General features: G+C 29.6%; 1 protein-coding gene and 1 long non-coding RNA gene across 10 annotated transcripts in view; one reads left to right on the top strand and one right to left on the bottom strand.

The window, feature by feature from the left end:
* Positions 1-24,289, bottom strand: part of LOC134693005 (MYCBP-associated protein-like) — a 47,313-nt gene extending 23,024 nt beyond the window's left edge. For 4 of the 9 annotated variants that reach the window (XM_063553700.1, XM_063553681.1, XM_063553724.1 and 1 more), the window contains exon 1: positions 13,725-13,932. In XM_063553700.1, the coding sequence (XP_063409770.1) occupies positions 13,725-13,917 (193 nt within the window). In that variant the 5' untranslated portion in view covers positions 13,918-13,932. Of the gene's footprint in view, positions 1-603; positions 1,326-7,556; positions 7,741-13,724; positions 13,933-22,253; positions 22,403-24,174 lie in introns of those variants that run through there. The other 5 variants (XM_063553708.1, XM_063553732.1, XM_063553741.1 and 2 more) reach the window with 5 other exon arrangements.
* Positions 8,292-25,465, top strand: LOC134693053 (uncharacterized). Its single transcript, XR_010102319.1, has 6 exons — positions 8,292-8,329; positions 8,603-8,649; positions 11,207-11,243; positions 13,282-13,394; positions 15,513-16,048; positions 24,322-25,465. It is a non-coding gene; the product is annotated as an uncharacterized LOC134693053 (long non-coding RNA).
* Positions 25,466-25,895: the final 430 nt, after the last annotated feature.

Here is a 25,895-nt window from a genome sequence, read left to right as displayed (position 1 = left end):
CTAAAAATACCAAAGCAGAGTAGGGTATGTCTTTGCTGCAACAATGGAGACATTGAAGATGAACTTCACTTTCTTTTAAAATGTTCCTCCTATAAATATGTGAGAGATAACCTTATTAAAAAATTAAATAATGTTCTATTGAACAACAAATTTCCTTCCTTATCATATAACTTGCTTATATCAATTCTAAATAGAAATTCCCAAACAATATTAAAAATTGTTGTCAACTATTTGAATGAATGCTTGTTGGTGAGAAACTCATTATTAAAAGGTACTTGATTTCTGTAATAATGTATATGCTTCTCATTTATTTTTTTATATATTTCTCTCATAATAATATCCACTGTCACTCCTTCATTGTATATATGTTATTGTAGTTAGTCTTTAATTTGTTGCCATAACCATTTATTGTCAATGTGTTAGTGCTAATAAAGTTATCTTATCTTATCTTATATGGTTCATATCATTTAAACATAAACCTTTTTAAGAGTATATTATTCACCAAAACACAGAATAAACAAAACAATTATCATAATCGTTAGAAAAAAGTTTAATTTTTAAAAAGCAAAAAAAAAATATCACTTTAAATGACTTTCAACTTACGTCCAGTTTGCGATAAAACAGACATGCGCCTTTCTCTTGGATTTCCATGGTCCTTACTTGGACGACGCGGTTTTAATTCTTCTTTAACCATGTTAAATGATTTAAGTTATAAGTTTGTTTTCATATATCCAAGTCAAATAGGATATCCCAAATTTTACAGTTAGTATATTTTTTCGTATGATAAATATATCACAAGACCTTAGCATGAAAATTCCAATACTTTTCAGTCTTTTGAATTTCACTGAATTTAAACATGGATCAAACACATTTATCCTTTATTCATATAAACTAGAAATTTAAAATTTTCTTTATGTGGAAAAAGTTCCTGCGGTCCAGTAGATTATAAATCAATGACTGATTTCCAAATAGCGTTACTAGTCCTGCCAAACAAGTGACAATTCATAAAGTTTTCCAATAATGATTCATTTTCCTCCGATACACTGAAGTAGGTTTACATCAATTCTCCACAGCAGGACTAATTCTCATATAAAAGAATATCCACTCCACAAAATAAGTAGATTAACTTTTCATTTCAGACTTTTCTTTAATGAGTATTTGCACAAAACTTCCAATCTACACAAAACTTTATCTGTCAATTATTTTTAATAAAAACTGATCCCATCTGAATATGTCAATCGTACAAAGACACGTAATTAAACAATTATTATCACAATATCTCTACTCAATGTATTTTGTCAACCAAAACTTAAAAATACAGTCAATTCTGTGTTTAGAATGCGCAGGTATTGAGGATCTACATGATCTATCTTACAACGACAGTTTAAACACCCGTCATATAGACAAATCTCTCACTCTGATCTCATCATGACCAAGGTAAGCTTCATACTACAATTTAGTACAATCCAACTTAAAAAGTGTCAATTTTATAATCTATGTTTTGTCTTTTATAATAATTTGAATAAATATTGTTATACAAATTGCAATTAAATACATTTACTATTTAATTTCTAGAATTACAGTATGCTGATTATATAACACTGTTAAGATGATACTTATAAAATACATATCTTTTAAAATCACATTACAAAGTACTAGTTAAATGGCTGAAATTTATACCATCTATAAATACTTGTTCCCCCTTTATTTATACTTATTCAATTTAATTCCCAATTGAAATTTTCAAATGAATTCAATGAAATCATATTACAGAACACAACATCTGATACATTCAATAAAATATCATTTGAAACTACAATTAACATTTGAGACGGATGCATAACTTATTTTATCTTTTAGTTATGATTTAATAAAATATTCAATTATGACCAAAAATGCATCTTACAGAGACTAACTTGAAAGACAAAATATATATTATTTTAAAAAGAGGATACATATAAATTTGTTATTTTCTATCTAAAATTCTGGGCAAATTATCTCAGGTAGGACAGCCAAATTTGCCCCCAAAAATGAAGGTGTACTGTTTGATTCTAATCATAAAACTCAATAAATTGACCAACTATGAAAAGTATGAGATGGTGGTTCATATGATGACAAAGAGTTAAAACGACATCATTGAGATGAGAGTCATCTCTGTGGGCCCCACCATGAATAACTTGCAGTAAAACATTTGTATTTTAACCAAATATTTTAACATTGACCTTTGACCTAGGAAGATGTACATACATACTGACACACTATCTGGTGTAAGTCCATATACATGTCAAGTTTAAACTTTGAAATCATAACAGTTCTCAAGATATAGAGCAGACACAAATTTACCTTAAGACATGGGTTCCTCAACTGAAACCAAAGTTTTTGATCTTGACCTTTGACCTAGGAAGTTGTACAAACATTATGACATACCCTCTGGTGTTGGTTAATGTACATGTCAAGTATAAAGTATAAAATTATTATGGTTCTCTAGATAAAGAGCTGACACAAATTGTTACGGACAGACAGACGGACAGGACAGACTGATCACTATAGTGACCTGCCATTTTATGAGGCCCTTATTATCGGATACATTCTTATAGCTTCTTAAGTATTAGCCATAGTCAACCAGATCTGAAAGTAGGTCACCATGACCCTTATGATAAATTGAACTGAGGCTTCTTTAATTGAAATATTATGGATATTTGTTTGTTGAACCTTAAAAAACTGAACTTAACTTAAAATGTGTTAAATTTTGGTTATGTTAATAAAATAATGTTTGATAAACTGAACTTTACAATCCAAGAAAACAGTGCTAAGAAGTGCAAAACTGAACCAGTGTGCTAACAGATAACCCAAGATCTTGTGTTGGGCATTTTCAGTATAAAAGTTCCATGTGCAAATCTAAGTGAACATGGTCTATTTCTAGTAATAGTTACTGAAGGTGAATGCAGAAAGCTAAATGGTACAATAAACCCTGTTGACAGATTACTAGGGCCTGTGTTGACCTTGATAAAAATTAAAATCAGAAATGTCTATGTTTCACAAATGTAACCTTTTAAAGTTTATATGAGCAATATCTGAAATTCATATGTCCTAGTATCTTTTTTAATATAAACTGGAAGTATTGTAATTAAAGATCACAAAAAGAGAGCACAGTTCTTTTTTTGTTTGTATAGTTTGATATTAAGCCTTTAACTAGAGGCTCTAAAGAGCCTGAATCACTAAACTGCATCTTCAACAATGAATGGTCACTTTTATGTAAGAATCATCATTAAACCAGAATAACTGTTATCAGATTTAACTGACTATTTCAGTCATGACTCATGTTGTCATATTTTAAGAAATTATCCTGCAGATAATTTTTCCTTTTTAAAATTTCTATCAGTCTATTATAGTTTTCATAATAGTAGGCAAAATATTAAATATGTTAAAAATTAACAAGCAAAAATATTTTTTTATCTCTCTATTGAAGTATTCAAGATGATAGGCAAAAATGCATAAACTTTGAAAAAAAATGTCTTTAAGGGGTCTAAATCATTTATATAGGATTTCTCTATATTTTTCTATAAATGAACTTTATATTAAAGTTAATAGAAAAATAAAATAAAAAAGTGGGGTCACCGTTCATTTGCGCTCACAATCTGCCTTCGAAAGAAGCATACATTTTTGTAAAAGTGTTTTTTTTCTGTTGAAGTAATAAGAGAAATAAAGTTAACATCGAAATAAAAAAAAGAAATTTATTACAGAAATCGCTCATATTTTACAATTATTTAGTTTAAGTACAGCTTATATGGAAATTACATTAAAAAATATAGGTCACCGATGAGTTGAAAAAGATATTTCAAATTTATAGCCAAAAAGTGGCATTTTTCCAACAAAGGGAGATAATTTGGAACTTTTTCAATGATGTATACATTTTAAAAGTCATCTGGGGCCAACACGAATTGATTGTTTTGAATGATTTTTGTACCATATGATAAATTAACAACTACAAAAGGTAACAAATAAAATTTGTAATGAAAAACAATTGTTTAATTTTTTTCTGAAATTTTTATACCCTCGAGCCTCCTTAAAGGGCAACAACTTCAATAAGATCTTGATTGCCAATTTTGAACATGGTGTCTCATTTGTAGATCTTGTTTTACTAACAATTTTTTGCTATTTAATGTTGCTGTCTATTTATCATATTTTTTTCAAGATAATAGGCAAAAATGAATCATAAAAAAGTTCTTGTTTAAGGAGGCTCGCAGGTATAAGATTTTCAGAAAAAAAATAAACATTAATTTTTCGATACAAATTTTATTTATAACCTTTAATAGTTGTAACTTTATCATTTGGTACAAAAATCGTTCCAAAAAATCAATTTGTGTTGACCCCAGGTGACTTTTAAAATGTAAATATCATGTAAAAAGCTCCAAATTATCTCCCTTTGGTGCAAAAATGCCATTTTTTGGCATTAAAATTGAAATATCTTTTTTAACTTATCGGTGACCTATATTTTGGATTGTTGTTTTCAAATAAGCTGTACATAAACTAAATAATTGTAAAATTTGAGCGATTTCTGTAATTTAGTTCTTTTTTTATTTCGATATTAGCGTTTTTTCTCCTATTAGTTCAACAGAAATAAAGGACATCAACATAAATGTATGCTTCTTTCGAAGGCAGATTGTGAGCTTAAATGAACGGTGACCCCATTTTTTTATTTCATTTTTCTATTAAGTATAAGATAAAGTTCATTTATAGAAAAATAAAGAGAAATTCTATAAAAAAAATCATTTAGACCCGCGAGCCCCCTTAAGGGCAACAACTCCTATTTGAAGTCATCTAACTGTTTTGATGTAAAATCTCATTATTTTGAACAAATGGACCCATTCAAATTTTCTCTTTTTATAGGTTTTTAAGATAATAGACAAAAGTTACATTTTACCCTATGTTTTATTTCTAGCCATGTCAGCCATGTCATGGGACATTTTTTATATCTAGATACTCCATTGATGAATGTGGCTAAGTTTGGCTAAGCTTGACCCTATGGACCAGGTGATCTAAAAAAAAGTTGTTCTCATTGGGAATCATTAAAGAAAAATTAAAACAAAATTGATTGAAAAGGTTATTGAAAGACATATATAGCTTGGTTTCTTTAATCAAATTTGTTAACAAATTCCTGAATAAAACCATTTTGCAGTTATATCAAATATGAGAACTGCATTTAGTACTGGTCAATGTACTAGATACAATTGAATTTATTAACACACACAAAATGGTTCAATTTAAAGTTATTACAATTATTAAAGTCCCATTAATCACCTATAATAATGTTAATTAAACACCTGGACTCAGCAAATCAATCTTTATCTCATTTATTTTTAAGTATATGCCATACAAAGTTATTCAAACAGTAGATATATTGAATTGTTGTTCCACATGCACAGAGATAGGGCCTTACACATCCATAGAGATCATGAACTTGATACTAACTTGGATAGTGTAACAACCACTTTGTTCATTGACAGGCAGAAAGATAGATCAAAAATATTTCTCAGTATAACATAGGTAGCACATGCCTACAGATGGGGTATAAAGTACTGTAGTTAAATATCCACAGAAACAAATCCTAAGAATCCTTTTACTTGTATGGCATTTATACTAAACAACAAGCAGATTGTTCTACTGGTTGCTTGTATGTATTCATTCAGAATTTCAGGCGCAGATCCAGACGGTTTGGGGGGACCCCCTTTTTTTGGAAGATCAATGCATTTGAATGGGGGCATGTAGTTGGAATCCCCCTTTGTCCTGGGTTTGGAACCGCCCCCTTTTTTTTAAATCCGCGTCTGACCTTTCATTTATTTGAACTAAATATGGTAATTTTGGTGAACTTGCTAATTTGCATTACACACAGACTGTAAAAATACTAATGAAACTGTAAAAGTAATATAAACTTTATTTACATCATTTTTGATAGAGACATTATGAGATGATATTTGATTCATTGCATTTTTCTCTCCTGTGACATCTCTAGCTTCTTAAACCTAATCTCTTTTTGGTTATTTATATAGATTTAAGAAGATGTGGTATGAGTGCCAATGAGACAGAATGCCTTAATAAATGCACAAGTTTGTACAAGCTCAAATTAATTTAAATTAGAATAACTTTTTTCTCCTTTTCTGTCATGAAACTTAAATTATTAAGCTCATATTGCTTTATCTTTATACCTTTTATGTTTTCTAATAAATTCAAATTTGTAATGTTGAACTCATAGCAACACTGGAGTATAGAAATATGTAATTTAATAAAAAGATATTAAATTCTCGTTACCTTTAAAAATATGATAAATTACATGAATGGTTGAATATAATTTCAAACCAGCAGGATGAATAATTTATTCTTTTTATATTCTGATGTTGTTTGTTCTGAATACACAAATGCTCATAACAACATAATCCAAAGGATAAACATAAATAAGGGGAGTAACTCTATGCACAATAAATACAAAGCTTTTTTAGGAAAGATAATAAACAAAATGTATCTATAATAATATCAAATCAATCAGTGGCGGATCCAGAAATTTTCATAAGTGGGGGCCCACTGACTGACTTAAGAGGGAGGCTGCTCCAGTCACGCTTCAGTGATTCCCTATGTAAACAACCAATTTTTTTCCCAAAAAGGGGGACCCCCCCCCCTAAATCCGCCTCTGTCAATATAATGAGAATGATAATAAAGGTAATACTAAGTATCTAAGATGTTACAACTATTACAACTATAATGACAATACAAGGATACATTTATCTGCAAAGTTTAAATAACCAGAAAAAAAGTTTTAGACACTGCCTTATTATGCTTATGCATATGACAACCAAATGTTTCAGCACAGCAAATGATTTCCAGGAGGAACTACATGTATACTTTTAAAACGCATTAAATTAAATTAAACATATTCTGGCTAAAATATGGAAAGTTGATATTCACTGGAATTTATGAGACTGCCAGTACATGGTTGAGATATAGCCAGTTTAAAGTTTTTTTTAAAGTGAAAATCATGATATCATTCCATAGAACTGAACTTCCTTTCAAAGTTTGCTGGATCTCCTCCCAAATGTTAAGCATATTGAAAGACTGGGCCTAACTTTGAGAAATATCATCACTTCAAATCTGCAAATGTAGAAACAATTACAACTGTTTGCAAGACTATCAAGATTAAAAACAGAACAAAAATTGTGTTTTTCCTACTTTGTATTGGTATAAATGTATATCATTATTGAGCTTTGCACAATGTAGTGCAAAAATTAAAATGTGAAATCTGTTTTACCAGAATTTATAATGAACAAATATAAAACAACACTTCACCCAAAAATTTTACAAAATTTGAACCATTACATTACATTATTAAAAAAAATTATGTTAATGATGGTTGTACTTTCACAAATAAATATATACACAAATATATATTTTTTCATTTTATTTATCTATATCTGGTTTCTTGTTCTCAGATAAAAATGTGGTTTAGCTGTATTTTCATACTTTTCCCATTTTTCCATTCATTTATATTTTATAAATTATCTTACGTCTAGTTCCATTAGTTCCTGTGATAGAGACCATGGACTGTTTCCTATCACTACCTCCTCTCCTTGAGGAAGCTGAGGGAGGGGCAGAGTTATGTTTCCTCCCACTAGATACAGGATTAGACACTAATCCGATTTGTACAGACATTCTCCTTTTGGCAATAGGGTCCATGTTCCAAAGTTATTAAAACAAATCAAAAGTTCCTCACAACACCAAAAACTGTAAATGGTTTTTTTTTCCAGTTTAACAAAAGTGACATACAAGTTAACTCCCAAAAAAGTTCTTTTTGAATAACATAGAAATAAAAACTTTTCGCTTGTTGATATCTATTTTGCTACAATGATCATATCATCCAATTTTCTACCGTTTCTTCTATAATTTTTCATTCACATGTACAAATAAATTCTTCTACCTCTACTGTAAATATGCAAAGTCTTCAAAGGAAGACAGAAGAATGAAATTTTTAGGTGAACATTGTGTTGTCTGTAGACATAGTTCCGTCTTTTATTCAAATCCCAGGAAATTAACCTTTAAAGGATACATTACAATATAAATTTGACAAGCTAATTATGAATGATACCCTAACTACGTTTGTTTAACATCAAATAAATGTTTGTTTAATATCTGAGCCCTTGTTTGATTTTCACAAGCACTTTCTTGTGCAGGTAATACCCCATTACATAAACACTCAAACATAACTTAAACCAGAAAATAATATGATCAATACACTTTACTGGTATCAAAACAGTTTTTACATAGGACACTTTTGCAGATGGTACTGTATTACTTTATTTTTGTTATATACTTAATAGTTTATACCCCATTACGTGCCTTACATTTGAATATGTAACAATTCTATAAAGAATACAATACCAACAGGTGGATAATAATGGTGTTACATGTAAAATCAGGGATCATAAGAAGAAAGGGGTAAGTTTTCCCCATTATTCAAAACAATTTGCAGCAAAAATTAAAAAATAACCTAAAGTTAAATGTATTTCCTTGTTCTAACTTGTCATAAATACTTAAAAATATATTTTTTTTGCAGATTTTGTATGTTGTTTTCACTGATGGACTTGTTACATTTCCAAAATGGTGAGTAAACACTGTAAAATATTCTAACCCTTGGGGAATGTGGAGTTCTTGAAAAACCATCACATGTTAACGTAAAAATAAGAAAATGTGGTATAATTGCCAATGAGACAACTCAGAACTCTCCACTATTCCTTGCAAACTATGAGCTAATCTAAAGTTAGATGACTTTGAAGTTTAACTATGAACCTTTAAATGTGAACATTAGACCAGGGGTCTATGTTCTAGAGTTGGACATCTAAATGACCATATGGTATAAGGGAGACAATCCTGTTCTAACTTTTATAGTAAGGTAACTTTTGGTTGCAGTCTTGCAATTTTAAGTGACTGCTCCATAGGCTTACCAGTACATGCAAAATAAATGGACCATTTCATTTCACTCTGTTTTGTCATGATGTGCAAACTTGAAACTAGTTATACAAGACTGGTAACTTTTATTCTGTCTAATCTGTCTAATCAAAAAACATCCTCCAATCATATGATATAAGGGAGATAATCAAGTTTAATTCCTTGTCATAGTAACTTTTATTCTATCTAATCAAAATTATGTCTCTGCACTGACACACACAGTGACCAAGCATAAACAAGTCTGGAGTATAGAGATTAATAAATCTGAAATTTTAACCATTACACTCTAGATTTATTCATGATAATTTTTTTATATTATCTTAGTGCATGTATTAAAATACAGAGATTTGGCATGATTGCTAATCTGACAACTATTATCCACCAAAAGTCGAATGAAGTGAATGCTAGAAATTTAAGGCAACTGTACAGCCATCAAAAATGAGAAAATATACCATAGTCGGCAAAAAAATCCACAAACCACTTTAAAACAACTTAATCATAAAAGGTGATTTGCAAAAAACAAGGAATACAATGTCCTGGGAGATTTAAGGAAACTGGAGAAGTGGATTACTCGACCGGCATCTTCCACCGAGGATGCTACAGAAAAAATACTAATCTTTATCATCAGGAAAAACTACTTTAATTCCCAAAGTTAAATGGGTCATCTTCAATGTATATGCAAATATTTAAGAAAGTTTGAAGAAAGTACAAATGTATGTATAAATATATTTTGTTTAAACTTGTCTTTCATAAAAGAAAAGTATCACCAGTTCCTTACCAACCAACGCAGAAACTGCTAGTTTTTTGTTTGTATCGCCCCATTTGGATTTTTTCCCACTATCATCTGAACTTCCATTACTCCTTTTTGATGACTCTCCCCCTCCTGAGTTAGTCACAAATGCCTTTTTAAGTAAAGAAGTAGCTCTTCCAATTCCAGACATCTCAGATCATCAGCTGTGGAATATTTCTTTATTAAAATGTTTTTATCATCTTTATTACCATTTATTTTCACATAAATTACTTTTAAAATCCAGTTTATTATACTGATATCAATATTTAAAACTTTATAGATCTATAAAATCTTTGATAAATAACATACTTTATATGATATAAGTTTAATATAACTACAATATTATAAAAAAAAATGTTAACTTTAATATAAAATACTATAGAATTACTACTAAAGCCTTTTTTCTGTTTAAGTGTTTTACAAATCAGGTTTTATTTTAGCAAAAAAATAATTTAAAAATATTTCATGAAGATTGTGTCATGTTTAATTTCTATATGTTTTTTAATGTTATTTTAAAATATTATCATCATACATGAATTGCATCATACTTCAGACTATAATCTCAAAACCTACCTTATGTAAGAAAACAATAGAAAATCAGATAGCCAAACTTAACATGTAAACAAACTGCAGGAAATCCTTACGGAATTTTGGCCCGAAAAAAACTAAAAACTGAATAATGGTTTCTATTTGGTGTATAAACAATATTTCCTTCAAAGAACTTCAAAGGTTCAAGTGACAACCATGCAAAACAATAACCATTCAGTTCACATACATGAGTAAACACAATATTGTATGGAATTAAAATGCTATAACTAATGAAGGTTCTGTCCAAATATTTGTTTTTTCTGACCAAATAAAATTCAAATTCTTGTTGCATACAATCAGAAATTTGATATGGCTATTTTCTAACCCTTTAGATTTGCCTATAATGACTCCTATTATAAGTGAAATTTTGTGAATTGAATTATTTAAAAGAATAAACAATGTTCCATTAGATTTCAGAAAGTTGACACTAGTTAATTGTGCTACCTTTTATCTGTTTCTTTGTTAATGTCCATTTACACAAACTTTGATTGGTACTCAATGGCAAAACTTTATCTTTTAAACAAATATTTTGTTTTGAAAAAAAACCAAAAAGATCAAATGTTCACGATACAAAACATACTTCTAGGGGTAAGTTTACTGTAAAAAAATTTTTTTTTACAAAAATTCAATAATTATTCAATTTATATGTGTTAAATTTCAGCAAGAAATTTGATCAGATATCCAAAACTTCTATATTCAATAGTTAATGAACCTTTCTTATACCCCTAAATAAAGTGGGGGAAAAGCAATTAAATATGTCAATATTTGTCTGATATATTACAAGCCTTTCATGGACACCACTCTGGTTTTAATGAGAAAAAAATAATTTTTCAGATGGCAAAGGGTTTTCCTGGTGTGACTGGATGTAAAGGTAATAAATGAAATTTTAATAATATCTTTCCTCATTTTTTAAAAACAAAAGAAAAAAAAGAAAAAAAAGAAAAATTTTGAATTCTTAATATTGTAAAAGATAGGGTATGACCATTTCCTTTTTATGCATTTCTAAGTATCATTCAATATAAAGCGATTATGTATTAAAATGTAATGGTCACATGATTTTCAAAAAAAAAAACACAGCTACAGTTCTTTTATTACAGATTTTTTAAATAAAATATAAAATTTGTATGCCAAAAATTTTGCATACATGATTTTCTAGTGAGATGAAAGCAGTATATTTCCATTGAGTCAATTATAACACCTAAACAGTCGAAATTGTCATATGAAGATGTCCAAAGTCAAAGTAGATAGATTGCCAAATTCTGGATATACTCCATCAAATTGTAAACAATGTTGTGAAAGTATATTATCATAGGATTATAAATTATAATTATAATACATGAACTATAGTACAGCTGTTATGATTACTTTTTTTTGTTGTTGCTGTAATACAGCTTCTTTGATTACTATTTTAATTGTAGTACAACTTCTATAATTATCATTTTACAGCCACTATGATTACTTTTTTAATTATATTACAGCTTATATGATTATATTCTTACTACTATGATTACCTTTTTTAACTGTAATACAGCTTATATGACTACTATTTTTGCTGTAATACAGCTACTTTGATTACTATTTTAATTAAAGTACATGTAGTTCCTATGACTACTATTTTTACTGTAGTACAGTCACTATGATAACTATTTTAACTGTAGTACAGTCACTATGACTACTATCTTACTCTTAGTTGTAGTACAGTCGCTATGATTACTTTTTTAATTGTGTAACAGCTAATATGATTACATTCTAAAACTGTAGTACAGCTACTATGATTACTATTTTAACTGTAGTATAGTCACTATGACTACTATTTTTGCTGTAATACAGCTACTATGATTACTTAATAAATATAATTGTAGTACAGTAATTACTATTACTTTTTTTTCTGTAATGCAGCTATTTTGGTTACTATTTTAATTTAAATTACATGAACTAATGACTAATACTACTTTTACTGTAGTACAGCTTCTATGATTACTATTTTAACTGTAGTACATTCACTATGACTACTATCTTAGTTGTAGTACAGCTACTATGATTACTTTTTTAACAGTATTACAGCTACTATGATTACTATTTTAACTGTAGTATAGTTACTTTTACCTTTTTTCCTCTAATACAACTACTTTGAATACTATTTTAATTAAAGTGCATGTACCCTATGACTACTATTTTAACTGTAGTACAGCCACTATGATTACTTTTTAGTTGTAATAGCTGCTTCTCTAGTACTATAGTATAGCTGTTATGATTACTTCTTTTGGCTGTTATACAGCTAATATGATTACATTCTAAAACTGCAGTACAGCTACTATGAATACTTTCTTAACTGTTATATTTAACAAGGTTTTCAATAAAAGTATGAATCATTTTTTAGTTAGAGATATATGTACTTGCAGTATTTAATTTTCCCATAGACCTGAAACTATTTTTTGTTAATGACGGCCATCTTGAAATAAAAATCATGACACATATCCAAAACTGTCATGTTTTAAGGACGATCATCATACTTTCATCCATACAAAAAACTAATTAATAAAATAATGATAATTAATTTTTAACTTTTTTGATTTTTGACTGACAACTTTCAGGAAATAAAATAGAAAAATTGGGGTACAAATTCTTAATTCTTTTTTGGATATTTTATAAAAATAGGTCCAGACTATGTCCATTTTCAGTATAAACATCATCACCTAGGGTCCTGGCTCACTGCTTGCTACTAAGATACTATTTTTTCAGCATCTAATAGAAACACATACTGGGTTGTGTAAACTAAACTAAAATTCGAAGATGACCAGATATGAAATGCATTAAAAGCAAAAACCAATTACCAAAAATGTCAACATTAACTTTATCAGTTTAGAGATATAAACATGTATGTTATTGACAAATGTCTTTTATTTCAGAAATGTTAATCATTGGCAAGTCAACAAGGTGGAAAACCTGTTGGAAAAAAATCATTACTGAATGTTGGCCAAGGAAACAATACTTTTCTTACAGATGTTACAAACATATGAAGGTAAAAACATGTTCCCTATACTCACTGATATTTTTTTGAAATATTTAAAGGTTTAGGTAAAAATACAATTTTAAGATGTGAGTGTCAACACTCAGCCTCAGGTTGTGAAATCAAACCCTAAACCTGTTCAATACAAGGTGCATTAGACTTTGATGTATAAAATTGACAATATAATTCCTGCCAAAGGTCAGTGATTTTCTCTGAGCACTTGTGCTTGAAGACCTCTAATAAAACTGGTCACAATTAAATATTCATTTCCACTGAAAGTGCTGTTAAACACCAACAATCAATAAATCATACATATACAAATATGTATTAGATGTTACTTACTGGACTTAGTCAATCTAGATATCATTCTCAAAGTATGTACAGAACCTCTTAGTTTTAACAAAGCTGGTAAAGGTTCTTTAGAACTGAGTTTCTCATCCCTATCCCTTGAATTGTGAGGTACATTTAATCCTGATTTTATATCTTTTTCTTTTCCTATTATATGCTTGGATTTAGATCTAGACACAGCCTTCATTCTTTGTACATGTTAAATTCAAACACATAAAAAAAATTAAAACAAAAGCATTATAACAATGTTGTCCAGTGTTTGCTGAGCTCTAATTGTTAAGTTATGATTGATTCTACAGTTAACATCTATGTCACCAATGTTTTCAATACTCCTAGGTTTATAAACAACACATCATCACTTCAAATCATTATTTCTAAACCTTTACGAGAATTTTCACTTCAAGATAATTCAAATCCTTGTGCAAGTTTATATTCTTGACACTTTAATTATTTCTAAGTTCTATTGTAATAAAGCAGATCATAATGTTATTAAAAATATCTTAAATAAAATATTCCATATCTTCATTCCTTTAAAAATTAGTAATATAATCAAATTCTCTACTTATCCTCTTCTTATCACAGTTCATAAATATTAAGAAAATCTTGTCCAGGCCATAACATTATCTTTTATTGATACAAGTCATAATTTAGCTGAACCTAAGCATGAAAATTTTACTGTTAAACTACATGTATTTCCATCTTAAGTACACTTGATTGAAATTTTAATTGTAAATTATACCCAGATAAGTAGTTAAGATAAAGATTGTAATTTTATGTCCAAATATAAATGTATGATTTAATGTCTTATGATCAATATTCATATAGTTCAGGTTTACACCTTTGACAAGTTAATTACCCCCATAATCATAAAACAAAGAGCTTATTTATATGCATGAAATATTCTCCTCCAATAGATAAGTGTTCCGGTCATTTGATAAAATATGGATATGTATACAACATCAATTTCATTTTATTAATATATTTAGAAAAGTTGCTGTTTCAATTTGTTTTTGGTTTCAAAAGCATCTATCATAATTAAGCTTATAAAGGAATTTAAGGATCCAAACTCAGATCTGTCATGCATAGGCTTTATAATTTACAGACAAATACTTTTGTTTTGTAGCTCCATATCCACTAATGAGAATTAATTCACATATACATGTACAAACAAAACATCTAGGTCATAGGACATATATATGCATGGTGGTACTTCAGCAATAAAACAGAATTTAAGTCAGCACAAACTTAATGCTATAAATGTTTTCTGTTTTACCCTACTAGGATGATGAAAACAATAATGTAAAAACTCTTTATACAGAAAACTAATCAATGAGTGTTTCTCAAATTTTCTCTTAGACAAAATTAAAGACCCCAGTAAATATACACAAAGAACAATAGCTGTTGTATTAAGTCAAATGGACAATTGACCTGACAAAAAATTAAATTCCTAGAGCAGGTCGAAAAAAAAATCATTTGGTTTGCATTAAAAATCATAAATCCTCTCCTCTGATCAAACAAGAAGCAAAATTAAAATACTATTATAAAACCTAAATAATATATTAAAGATTGGTAAGCTAGAAGCTTAATAATATATTAAAGATTGGTAAGCTAGAAGCTTAATAATATATTAAAGATTGGTAAGCTAGAAGCTTAATAATATATTAAAGATTGGTAAGCTAGAAGCTTAATAATATATTAAAGATTGGTAAGCTAGAAGCTTAATAATATATTAAAGATGGTTAAGCTCGAAGCTAAATAATAACATTGCATGTCATATTTCAGCATATGAACCTTCAGGGTCATAAAAGTACAAGATATTTCTTAAGGATAGTATCACCTAGCTCAGAAAGAAAATGGAAAGTTTAAGCAGATACAGATCCCTCTACATGTATGGTCTATTTATGAGGATATATGAAAGAACCACTTTAGGAAAATCAACACATTCTTTATCTGTGCATCCACAGACATAAAAAGGCTTATTCAACAAGTGAATTCTGATTTATACAGAATGTAAAAATGAAATGAGAATGAGAACATATAGTGAGGTTGGACTAATTTTACAAGAACGGATAATTAATATGCAATTCAAATAGCAGTCCAGATCTCCAACATCTCAATACCATGCTGGTCAACTTTTCTCCAGGCTGATAGGTGTTATGAAAGTAACAACAGTGATAAATTATCAAGACCAAGATGAACTTCTTGACTGTCACAAAATATGTTCATACATCAAAGAAATATATACCAGAATGAGATCAGACTTAAAAAAAAAGATTTAATCATTCAGCACTTCAAATAGAAGAAAAGAATTAACAAAGGTCAGTATGTCATCATCAAAATATATGTCAAACACTTAAAAAAAACACACAACATGTTTAAAGCTTTATGTACGTTATAATAGAATAATTCAATAACCTCCCTTATATTTGTATTATTAAATAAAAACATGTGTTCTCAAGAAATATTACATAGTGTCAATAAGTGTGTACATCCAACATGGCGACCATGTCACATGGTACAAATGTATATATGTCATAATAATAATATACGTTATCCTTGGTCGCCATGTTGGAGTAAAACACTATATCTAAAACGATCTTAAAGAACTGACCTGCTTTTTTATATATCATTTTAAAGTTGTAAAAACCTTTATAATATACTATTATTTAAAAATCCATGGACCATGTTAAAAGGGGCACTAGCTTTCAAATTCATGGTCACAGATTTGACTCAAATTCTAATATTTGATTTATAACAATGTGATACATTTATCCAAACTATCAAAAGTCTTAAATAAACAGATTATAGAGCATGGGGTAGATAATATATAGGTTCGTTTCATGTGTATTTTAGTCCAGACACCATCTTATTTATTATTAACTATCGATTTGACCTCAGATGACCATATAAGTGATGTAAACCAGGGGCGTAGCTACCCGGAGGCACGACAGCACGTGAATCCACGTCGTTTTCACAAACAAAAACAAAAAATGAAGAGAGAGAGAGAGAAATGAGTTGTCAATCGGTATCGGACAGCGACGCGTGATGCATGTATTGAGGGGCCTAATGGGGGGTCCTCATCACGGATCACGGAAAACAAAAAATATCTATCACGATTCACAAAAAATTAACATTACCAAATCACAACTTAATTTCCTCAAAATCACAGATCACGATAAAAATTGGCATCTTTCACAGATCACGAAATGAAAACATCCTCGATCACGAAGAACGAAATTAACCCATCAGCCCCCTCTGTATTATCTTAGACTATTATTATTATAATATTTGTTTAACGTCGGAGACTGTTGGTGTCCTGGATATTAGTTTGACAATTAACCTATAGTTACAAGTGTTGATGATACACTTACACGCAGTTGCGTGTACATTGATTCGGCATGCAAAAAAAGAAATCGCAAAATCAAAATTTATGAATTGAATGTTAAAGGAAACAACTATGTTGTCACCTTTTTAATTAATGAAATATCATTAAATAACGATATTTGGTTTCAAAATAAAAAAAATTTACAAGATCAGGAGGTAACTTGTATCTTTTACAAGATTTGAATTTATATTCAGTCTAAGACATATAGTTTTGGAGAATATTTCATCGTTGAAAATATGCCGAGGCGAAGTGGTCCACAGACTACCGGAGCCAATCACCCTGCAACCACGCCAAAACAGTATTGGAAATTCTTATTATTTTTTGCGTTTTTAGACCATATGATAAGGGAACTGGAAAGTGGATTCGCTTCAAGTATTGTCTTCTTTGCGCTGTGTCTGCTCCATCATAATGTAGGAAATATCACAAATCTCAATATTGTCTGAGACTTACGAAACTGACCTGTCATGTAATTTTGACGAATTCAATTGGGATGATCGCTGGTTTATAACATCTCGCGAGTGCTACCATACCATGATGGAAATCTTTCAGTCACGGTACTACATATGTAATTGAAAACAAATGTACGATTAACAATGAACGACGACAGCTACATAGCATGACTGCATATTCATCCGGATTTCAGTGTGAATATTGACAAAGTAATAGAGAAGTTTCTTTCTTCCAAGACCCAAAGAGCAGAATTTGAACAATTTTGAGTAATTTCTTATCAAAAATTTGAGTTGTTTATTTGTTACTCTATTCAGAAGATTTTTTAATAGTTTTACATTCATAAATTTTTATCTACATATACATGTAGCTCCTCTTTTAGCCGTCCTATGACCAAAAACCGAAAAAAAAAAAAATTCTGCAAAATAGGGTCCCAAAAATGTTTCACCTCGCTTCGCTCGGCAGAACTTGCTTCCACGTCGTTTCTTTCTAGCTACACCCCTGTAACCATAAATAAAGATATGAATAGATTAAACCAACACGTGCAATTGGATTTTTATTTTTTTATTTTTATGTTTGAATTGATTTTATAGATTATCAATAGATGTTTCTCATTGTCTTTAAACTTATAAGAATGATTTTATGTGCATCTAATTAGTATTCAAATGATTTACCGTACTTTCACTTACATTGTTGACATCTTTTTTCTTTAAATAACAAGTACACGTACAATGCATGCATTGTCTATCTCTAGCTAGGGGTTAAATTAAAGTTCACATAATTACGGATTTAAAGAGGTCTACTCATTCACTTGCAAGTGAATAACTACTTTTCAATGTTTCTTAACGTAATTTGACAAAATTGAACCTTTTTGGCTGCAAAAAGCGAATTGTTATTTCACTATTTCACTTTCATTATTGATTGAACAGAAAAAAATCAAACTTTAAATTTTTTATAAGATAGATAAGATAAGATAATTTTTATTAACCAATCATGGTGCCCAAAATTTGAGCTATACAATCAAATGAATGAATTACAAAATAAAGCACAGAAAATGATTAGAATGATTAAAGTACATTTAGACAACAAAAAACAAAAACAACACATGAATACACATTTACACTAATTAACCTGATATAAACCAAGTTATTGATAAAACATAGTTGTTATGGGTGCCACTGTGACCTGGAGAAATTACATAATTCTTTATAGTACTAGGTCTATGGGAGACAACTGCTGATCAATTTTATTTCCCATATATATTTATCTATATTTTTCTTTTTTTTAAACAACAATATTTTCTATAATTTTCTTTCGTTCTTCAAAAAGGGAGTGTAATAAATTAGATAAGTTTGAAGTTACAAACAAATCTTCAGATGAAAGAATCCAAACAAATTTCATTTCATCAGATAATCTTGAAAATTTTTTGAATTTTGAATTTAAATTAGATAGATGTTAAGATCGAGTATCTTTTAGAACAGGACATTTTAAAAGAAAATGTAGTTCGTCTTCAACTGTGTTCTTACATAGCTTACACTTTCTGTCTTCAGCTTTAATCCCAATATACCTCCCTCTTTCGATTTCAAGATCATGACAGCTAGTTCTAAATCTTGTGATTATTTGCCTGTCTTTTTTTGAATTCATTTTTAAATATGGTTCAAACATAAAAATATTTTTAAATTTTCTGTAAGTTCTTAATTTATTGCCAGATTGTAAATTAGTACACTTCCCAGAATTGCTTTCTAAACTAGCTAACCAGCTTTCTTTAAATTTAATAGTTAAAGATGTTTTTACCTTTTTTAGAATATGGTTTTGTTTAAAGTTTGACTGGTTAACAAATAGATATTCTAAGTCTAGAAATTTAAATATATGTTTAATACTTCCTATCCAAGATTCCTGGTTATGTTTGTCCATAGAATGAGATAGATTTATGGCTTCCCTTAGAATAATATTTGAAGGTTCAATATCTTTCATAAGATGGATCCAATATTTTATCATATTCATTATTACATAATACAGTGTAGGGAGTGAACCTAGTTCTCCTCTACATGCCATATTTGATGATTTTATGTTAACTGCAAGTGAAAATTTACAAAGCTTAGTATGAATTTTCTCTAGTACAAGATAATCAGTTTCTTTTGATATAAAGTTATCCAAATGTATTTGTTTCTTATGTGGTATATAACCCCAAATTTCAGATCCATACAACAAGATTGGTCGGATTGTATGGTTATAGATGTGTAATAAAGTACTAGGTTTTGGGCTTTCCACTGAAAAGGTCTTCCTTAATTTGAAATATGCTTTCCTTCCTTTGTTATAAAGTTCTTTTTTTGCTTTTTGGAAACTCCCAGATGATGAAAAATTTATACCTAAGTATGTGTAGTTTTGTACACATTCTAAAGTCTGGTTTCCTAATGATATTTTAATATTTTTAAGTCTTCCTGATTTGTTAAATACAAGAACCTTAGTCTTTTTTGTGTTAACTGTCATTTTATAATCAACTGTAAATTTATTTAATTTGTTAACACAATCTCGTAGCTAGTGCTAAGTCCCTTATATGTGCTAATATAAAAATTTCAAGTGTTATTCAGTCATTCAAGGTACTGGAATCAACCAAATTCTAGTCAAATCGGCATCTAGTCAAATTGGCACCTGGTTAAATCGGCACCTAATATAGTCAATTCAGCACCCATGTTAAAGATATTTAATATATATTTTTAACAGTATTTTAAGCAAAAAGAGTAAAAATAAGAAAGGGGTTGCCAAATATTTGTTCAGTATTTAAGCAAAAAGAGTTAAATAAGAAGGTATTGTCCAGAAATATTCACTTAATTTCATTCACAATTTTGGGGGTTTAAGTATATATTTTTTTCTCTCAACTAAATGTGTATTTTTAATTATATTATATATGAGGTATTGGATATTTTCGGAGTGGCTATTTGTCCGGCTAGCCGGACGAACAGTGCCAGGGCTATTTGTCAGGCCATTGTAATGCGCATGTCATATAATGTGCGTTTGGAAGTGCGTGTAATATAATCTTTAGAAGCACCAAGGGAGCGCGTGTAATCTGATCACTGATTTTCAATTTTAAGATCATGGCTGAAAACGGTGATATCAATATTTGTTATAAATTTTGCAGTTTTCGGAATTTGACAATGGAACATGATATAATGAACTTCTAAGAATGATATAATCTTATAAAAGGGACTCTAAAAAATTGAAATCACAAGGAAAATGGGAAATAAAGATAATTGATCGGTTTTACAAAATTATTCGACTCGCTATAAAAAAATGTCTCACCTTTCACTCAAAACATGGATAACTTTATGTCAAGCCAGGGTCTATTTCTCTTTGACAGCTACAGACAAATTGATTTTGTACCTTTTTTAACTAGACAAAATCCTTTACTTTAACCATAGAAGTATGTCAATATAATATTTCCATGCTTTAACTTAAAATGCATGAGTCAAACACAACCCAAGTTTGTTTTACAAGTAATTTCTTCTCTCTTCTTATATAGAAAAATGTCTCACCTTTCACTCAAAACATGGATAACTTTATGTCAAGCCAGGGTCTATTTCTCTTTGACAGCTACAGACAAATTGATTTTGTACCTTTTTTAACTAGACAAAATCCTTTACTTTAACCATAGAAGTATGTCAATATAATATTTCCATGCTTTAACTTTAAATGCATGAGTCAAACACAACCCAAGTTTGTTTTACAAGTAATTTCTTCTCTCTTCTTATATAGAAAAATGTCTCACCTTTCACTCAAAACATGGATAACTTTATGTCAAGCCAGGGTCTATTTCTCTTTGACAGCTACAGACAAATTGATTTTGTACCTTTTTTAACTAGACAAAATCCTTTACTTTAACCATAGAAGTATGTCAATATAATATTTCCATGCTTTAACTTAAAATGCATGAGTCAAACACAACCCAAGTTTGTTTTACAAGTAATTTCTTCTCTCTTCTTATATAAAAAGATATGGGATGTATATAATTTTTTTCTCAAATTATTCTTTATCCACATTGGACTATATACTAGTATGAAGAAAACAACTACATTTTGTGTATTTCAGTTACTGGTAACAAGATTAGGCCCTAACACTAAAGATTACAAACATGTGCTACCCGCTGGTGCTTCTGAAGATAATATTACACGCACACACAAATATTATAGTGACATGCGCATTGTATTGGCCGGACAAATAGTCCTGGTACTATTCGTCCGGCTAGCCGGACAAGTAGCAACTGCTGGATATTTTTTATGCATTTTTTAACCAGTCGAGCATTTTGCAGGATTGTTGGTTTAATGATTTTTAAACATTCCTGAAAAAAAATACCTTAAAATTGCTAATTATTTTGCACTCATATATGTGATAACACATCACAAACTCAGTGGTAACACCTGTCTTACATAATCTCCAAAAAAACATGAACCAAGAAACATATTAATTCCAAAAGTGCTACCCTTTCCCCTCATTATTATGGTTGAAGTTATTCCCCTCAAGCTGTCATTTCTCTGTTCAATTTGTAAATTGACCATGCAAATACTTGATACAACATATTATAGAAGGGGTAAATGCCAGAAATTACATATTTTGCGGTTTTTTACACTGTTTTTTTTTTTTTTGTTAATTGAAAATTTTCATTTGTCTTTTCTTCTATTTATTTTGTTACACACCACCAGATTTTGGTCTTTGCAAACTTGACTGCTTTCCTTTTACTTTTGTGCTCATATTGATCTTTATAAGCTTATTGTCAATAATACGTTTACTCGGGTGCCCGTTCTCAAATTCTGGCGGCCATATTGTTTCTTGGCAACTAAGGATAAATATCGCGAGATTAATCGAAGTTTCCGGTTCGGGGTAAATCTCAAACTCTTTTAAGGCTATCTCAGAGTACAGAAAATTCGATAAATTTATTTTTTCCTGCTATTCTTCGAAAGGATTTAACAAATTCGACAACGATATATATTCAAAGTGCAAAGACTTTTAACAACAGAAATTCAAAGTTACTGGTTTTAGCGAAATATTACTTTTTAATTCCGTTTTCATAAATGCTTGGAACCAAAAAAATCTATTTTTTTTCTTCCGTCTTATTCGTAGCTATTGACCCTTAAAAAAATGAATATGAAAGTGAATTAAATAACTGAAGTTGGTAATAAAATCTTTTTGTTTAATACATGAACTCTTGAAAATTAAAGTTTTAAACACTTATTGGACATTACACAGCCTGGCACCTTTCCAGATTTTTTACCTTAATATAACACACGGTACTTGACTTTTTAAAAATGCCAGCCAGTTTCAAACTTCGAACTTGTGACTTCTTAAACAACAAATACAATGTTTTACTTTGGCTCATTGTTTATATGGGCATTTCATGTTCATCAATTTGACTCAAATTCTCATCTTTGATTTATAACATACCTTAACGCATATCCAAAGTACAATAATTCTGAAATGAACAGTTAACAAAGCATGTACTCGATATCAGAATTCCGTTTGTATTTTAGTATAGGCGCCATCTAATTAACTGTCGAGGTGACATCCGAAGACTCGACCGACGGTCACATAACCCGATATTAAGATTTTCTAGGTCTGTTTTATTCCATGATATATTGGTTAGGGTTAATTAATTTGTATCTGTATAAGAATGGGTGTTTTTTTTTGTGGATCGGATCAGTCAACGTAATGGTTTACCTTTCTTTCACTTTCCGAATGTTGACATTCTTTTTCTTTGAATGACTGAACATGAGTTACATGTGCGTAACCAAACTCTAGATAATGGGTTTAATTAAAGGTAACATGAAAACGGATTCAATGAGGTAGAATTATTAACTTGCAAGTGAATAATTCATCAGCGATGTTTAAATGTTTATTTTGAACCATATTGGTTCCAAAAAACGAATTATTATTTCAATACATTGTATTTCATTTTTATTAATGATTGAACCAAACGATTTCATTTTCTTTTTTTTTCATCTCTCGTCGCAAGTGCCCTTTGAATTTCGAAAAAAAATATGTATACAATTCAAATTTGATATAATTTTAATAGTTAGTCGATTCTCGATTTTCACCACAGGTTAGTATTTTTAAAAAAACGTGACGACAAACATTCTTATCTAATATAATGGAGCTGAGTGCATCTGCATATATTTAAATTCAATAAGATTGGATATAATCTTCAAAGCAGCGTAAAAGATTAAAGAGCAGTTTGACGTGTTTTTATTATTGGCAGGTAAATAGACGTACGACATACATTTCATTTCTTGCGTGTACTCAGAATGTTTAAGTTTTCAATAATATTAATGATAATAAGAGTGATTAATTTATGGTAGACTGACATGGAACATACAACTCACTGGTATATACACAGTTTGCAAACAATCGTTTATGAAACACTTTACCAATTAAAAGACATTCACTATATATAGTTCGCGGTAGCAACCGCAACATATTCAGACATTGATGATTATATACCCACACTTCTTAAAAATGGAAAATATTTTTTTACCCTCCAAGCATTCATTTTTGTGTTGAAGTTTTCTTCAAAATTGCTGAAGTTATAGATCTAGGTTTACTGCGTATTCTTCGGGTTCTTACCTTTATTGGCACTGCTTAGTTTCATTCTTGTAATGGCTGATAATGTCCTAGCCGAAGGGCTCCTTTCCAAAGATTTTGATGAACTTCTTCCAAATGACATTGTTATTCCCTGTTTGTTTAATAATATATTTTACTTGTATTTTTCAGATATTAGATGTATCCAAGTCAGAAGCCAGCATTTAAGAAGTACTAAACACAAAATGCTCGATGTCTACTTGCTATAATAGCTCAAGATGAAAAAGACTTAATATTTCTAAATTGATTTCCATAAATATGGTGTCTGTTTCGTCTCTTTGTAGCGTGTGTTTTCACAAATGTAATAGTCGAAAAATACGATCGTTTAAAAGTTATTACATTGTTCCATTGCATCAATTTTATGGGATCATTTCCATGTATTATATCAAAGGATCATTGATCCATCGATTCGAACAAATTACTTTCGTTGAGAAATTTTATAAATGAAATTATAATGTAATAGCTACAGCCCTAATGTTCATATTAGAGCATGTAAGAATTCCCATCATTAGTAAATTTGAATTCATGAGGTTTGGTTAAAAAAGATTTCCAAACGCAGCATTTTTAAGTTGCAATGGAAAACGCCAATGTGTTTTGTCTAGATGAGCATGCAAGAAATGTAAAACCCTGATTTTTGTAACTATTTTTATGAAATTACTAATTTAAATGTTATTAAAAAATCTGCAGATATGACCACTTTAAGAATATTTGTTTCAAGTTCATTTAAGATAGAATAATATTGATAAAAGAGGATTGAAGAGTGCACATTATCATTAATAGAGATTCTCACTCAAAACTTCAAATTTATTTTCGATGTTCCTGGAAATTCTAAGTACAACACTTTCTGTCAAATTACCGTGTCCAATTTTGTACAACTACATTTGAGAAAACCATGTAATTTACTCATATCAAGGGAATTTCCAATACAATTACGTGTAATTATGACCCCCTGACGAGTCTCGCCTATGTGCACCCACAGACTCGGCACAAGGAACATGTCTAATCATTGAAGTAGGATTTTTAGTTTGTAAAGAATATTGTTCTGTTTCCATGACACTTTTAAATTATATCACTTACCTCGATTGCCACTAAATAAGGACAGAACGACCAAATTATATCTCATTGAAATACTGTCAATTATTTATAGTATTACATGTAGCAATAAACTGGCACGTAATTAACAATCATTAATCAATACAGGTTCTTTAAACAAATACAGAAAAGGTTTAATTCAAGTTTGTCCAAGCAACAAAGAACTTTTTAAGAAATCAATGAAAAACAGATGACAATTTCTTTGGAATAATTTCTTTTTCCTTTGAATATAAAATAATAAACAAGTAAAGGAGAAATCAAAAGTTGTTCACATTAAACGTAGAAGCCTGATTTCAAACTTTTTACAGCACCAAGATGACTCCGAAATTTTATTACAAAAGATATAACACGAACGAGGAAGCAGTTTATAGACATTAATTGAAAGACAACCGAGAACAATTGAAGCTAACAAATTGGACAAGAAAATAAAATGAAAACGAAATAAAACTAGAGGCTCTATTAAGAGCCTGGGTCGCTCTACTCGGTCCCTGCGCACAATTGAACAACTGACACTCTACACTATTATAGACGAGAATTGTCTACACACTATTTGGACAATATTTGTCTTATTTGTAGATCTTGCCGTGCTGATTTGTTTTTTTTTATTTAAAGTG

This window comes from Mytilus trossulus, chromosome 1, assembly GCF_036588685.1.
Source record: "Mytilus trossulus isolate FHL-02 chromosome 1, PNRI_Mtr1.1.1.hap1, whole genome shotgun sequence".
NCBI lineage: Eukaryota > Metazoa > Mollusca > Bivalvia > Mytilida > Mytilidae > Mytilus > Mytilus trossulus.
This window is presented reverse-complemented; position numbering and strand designations above follow the sequence as displayed.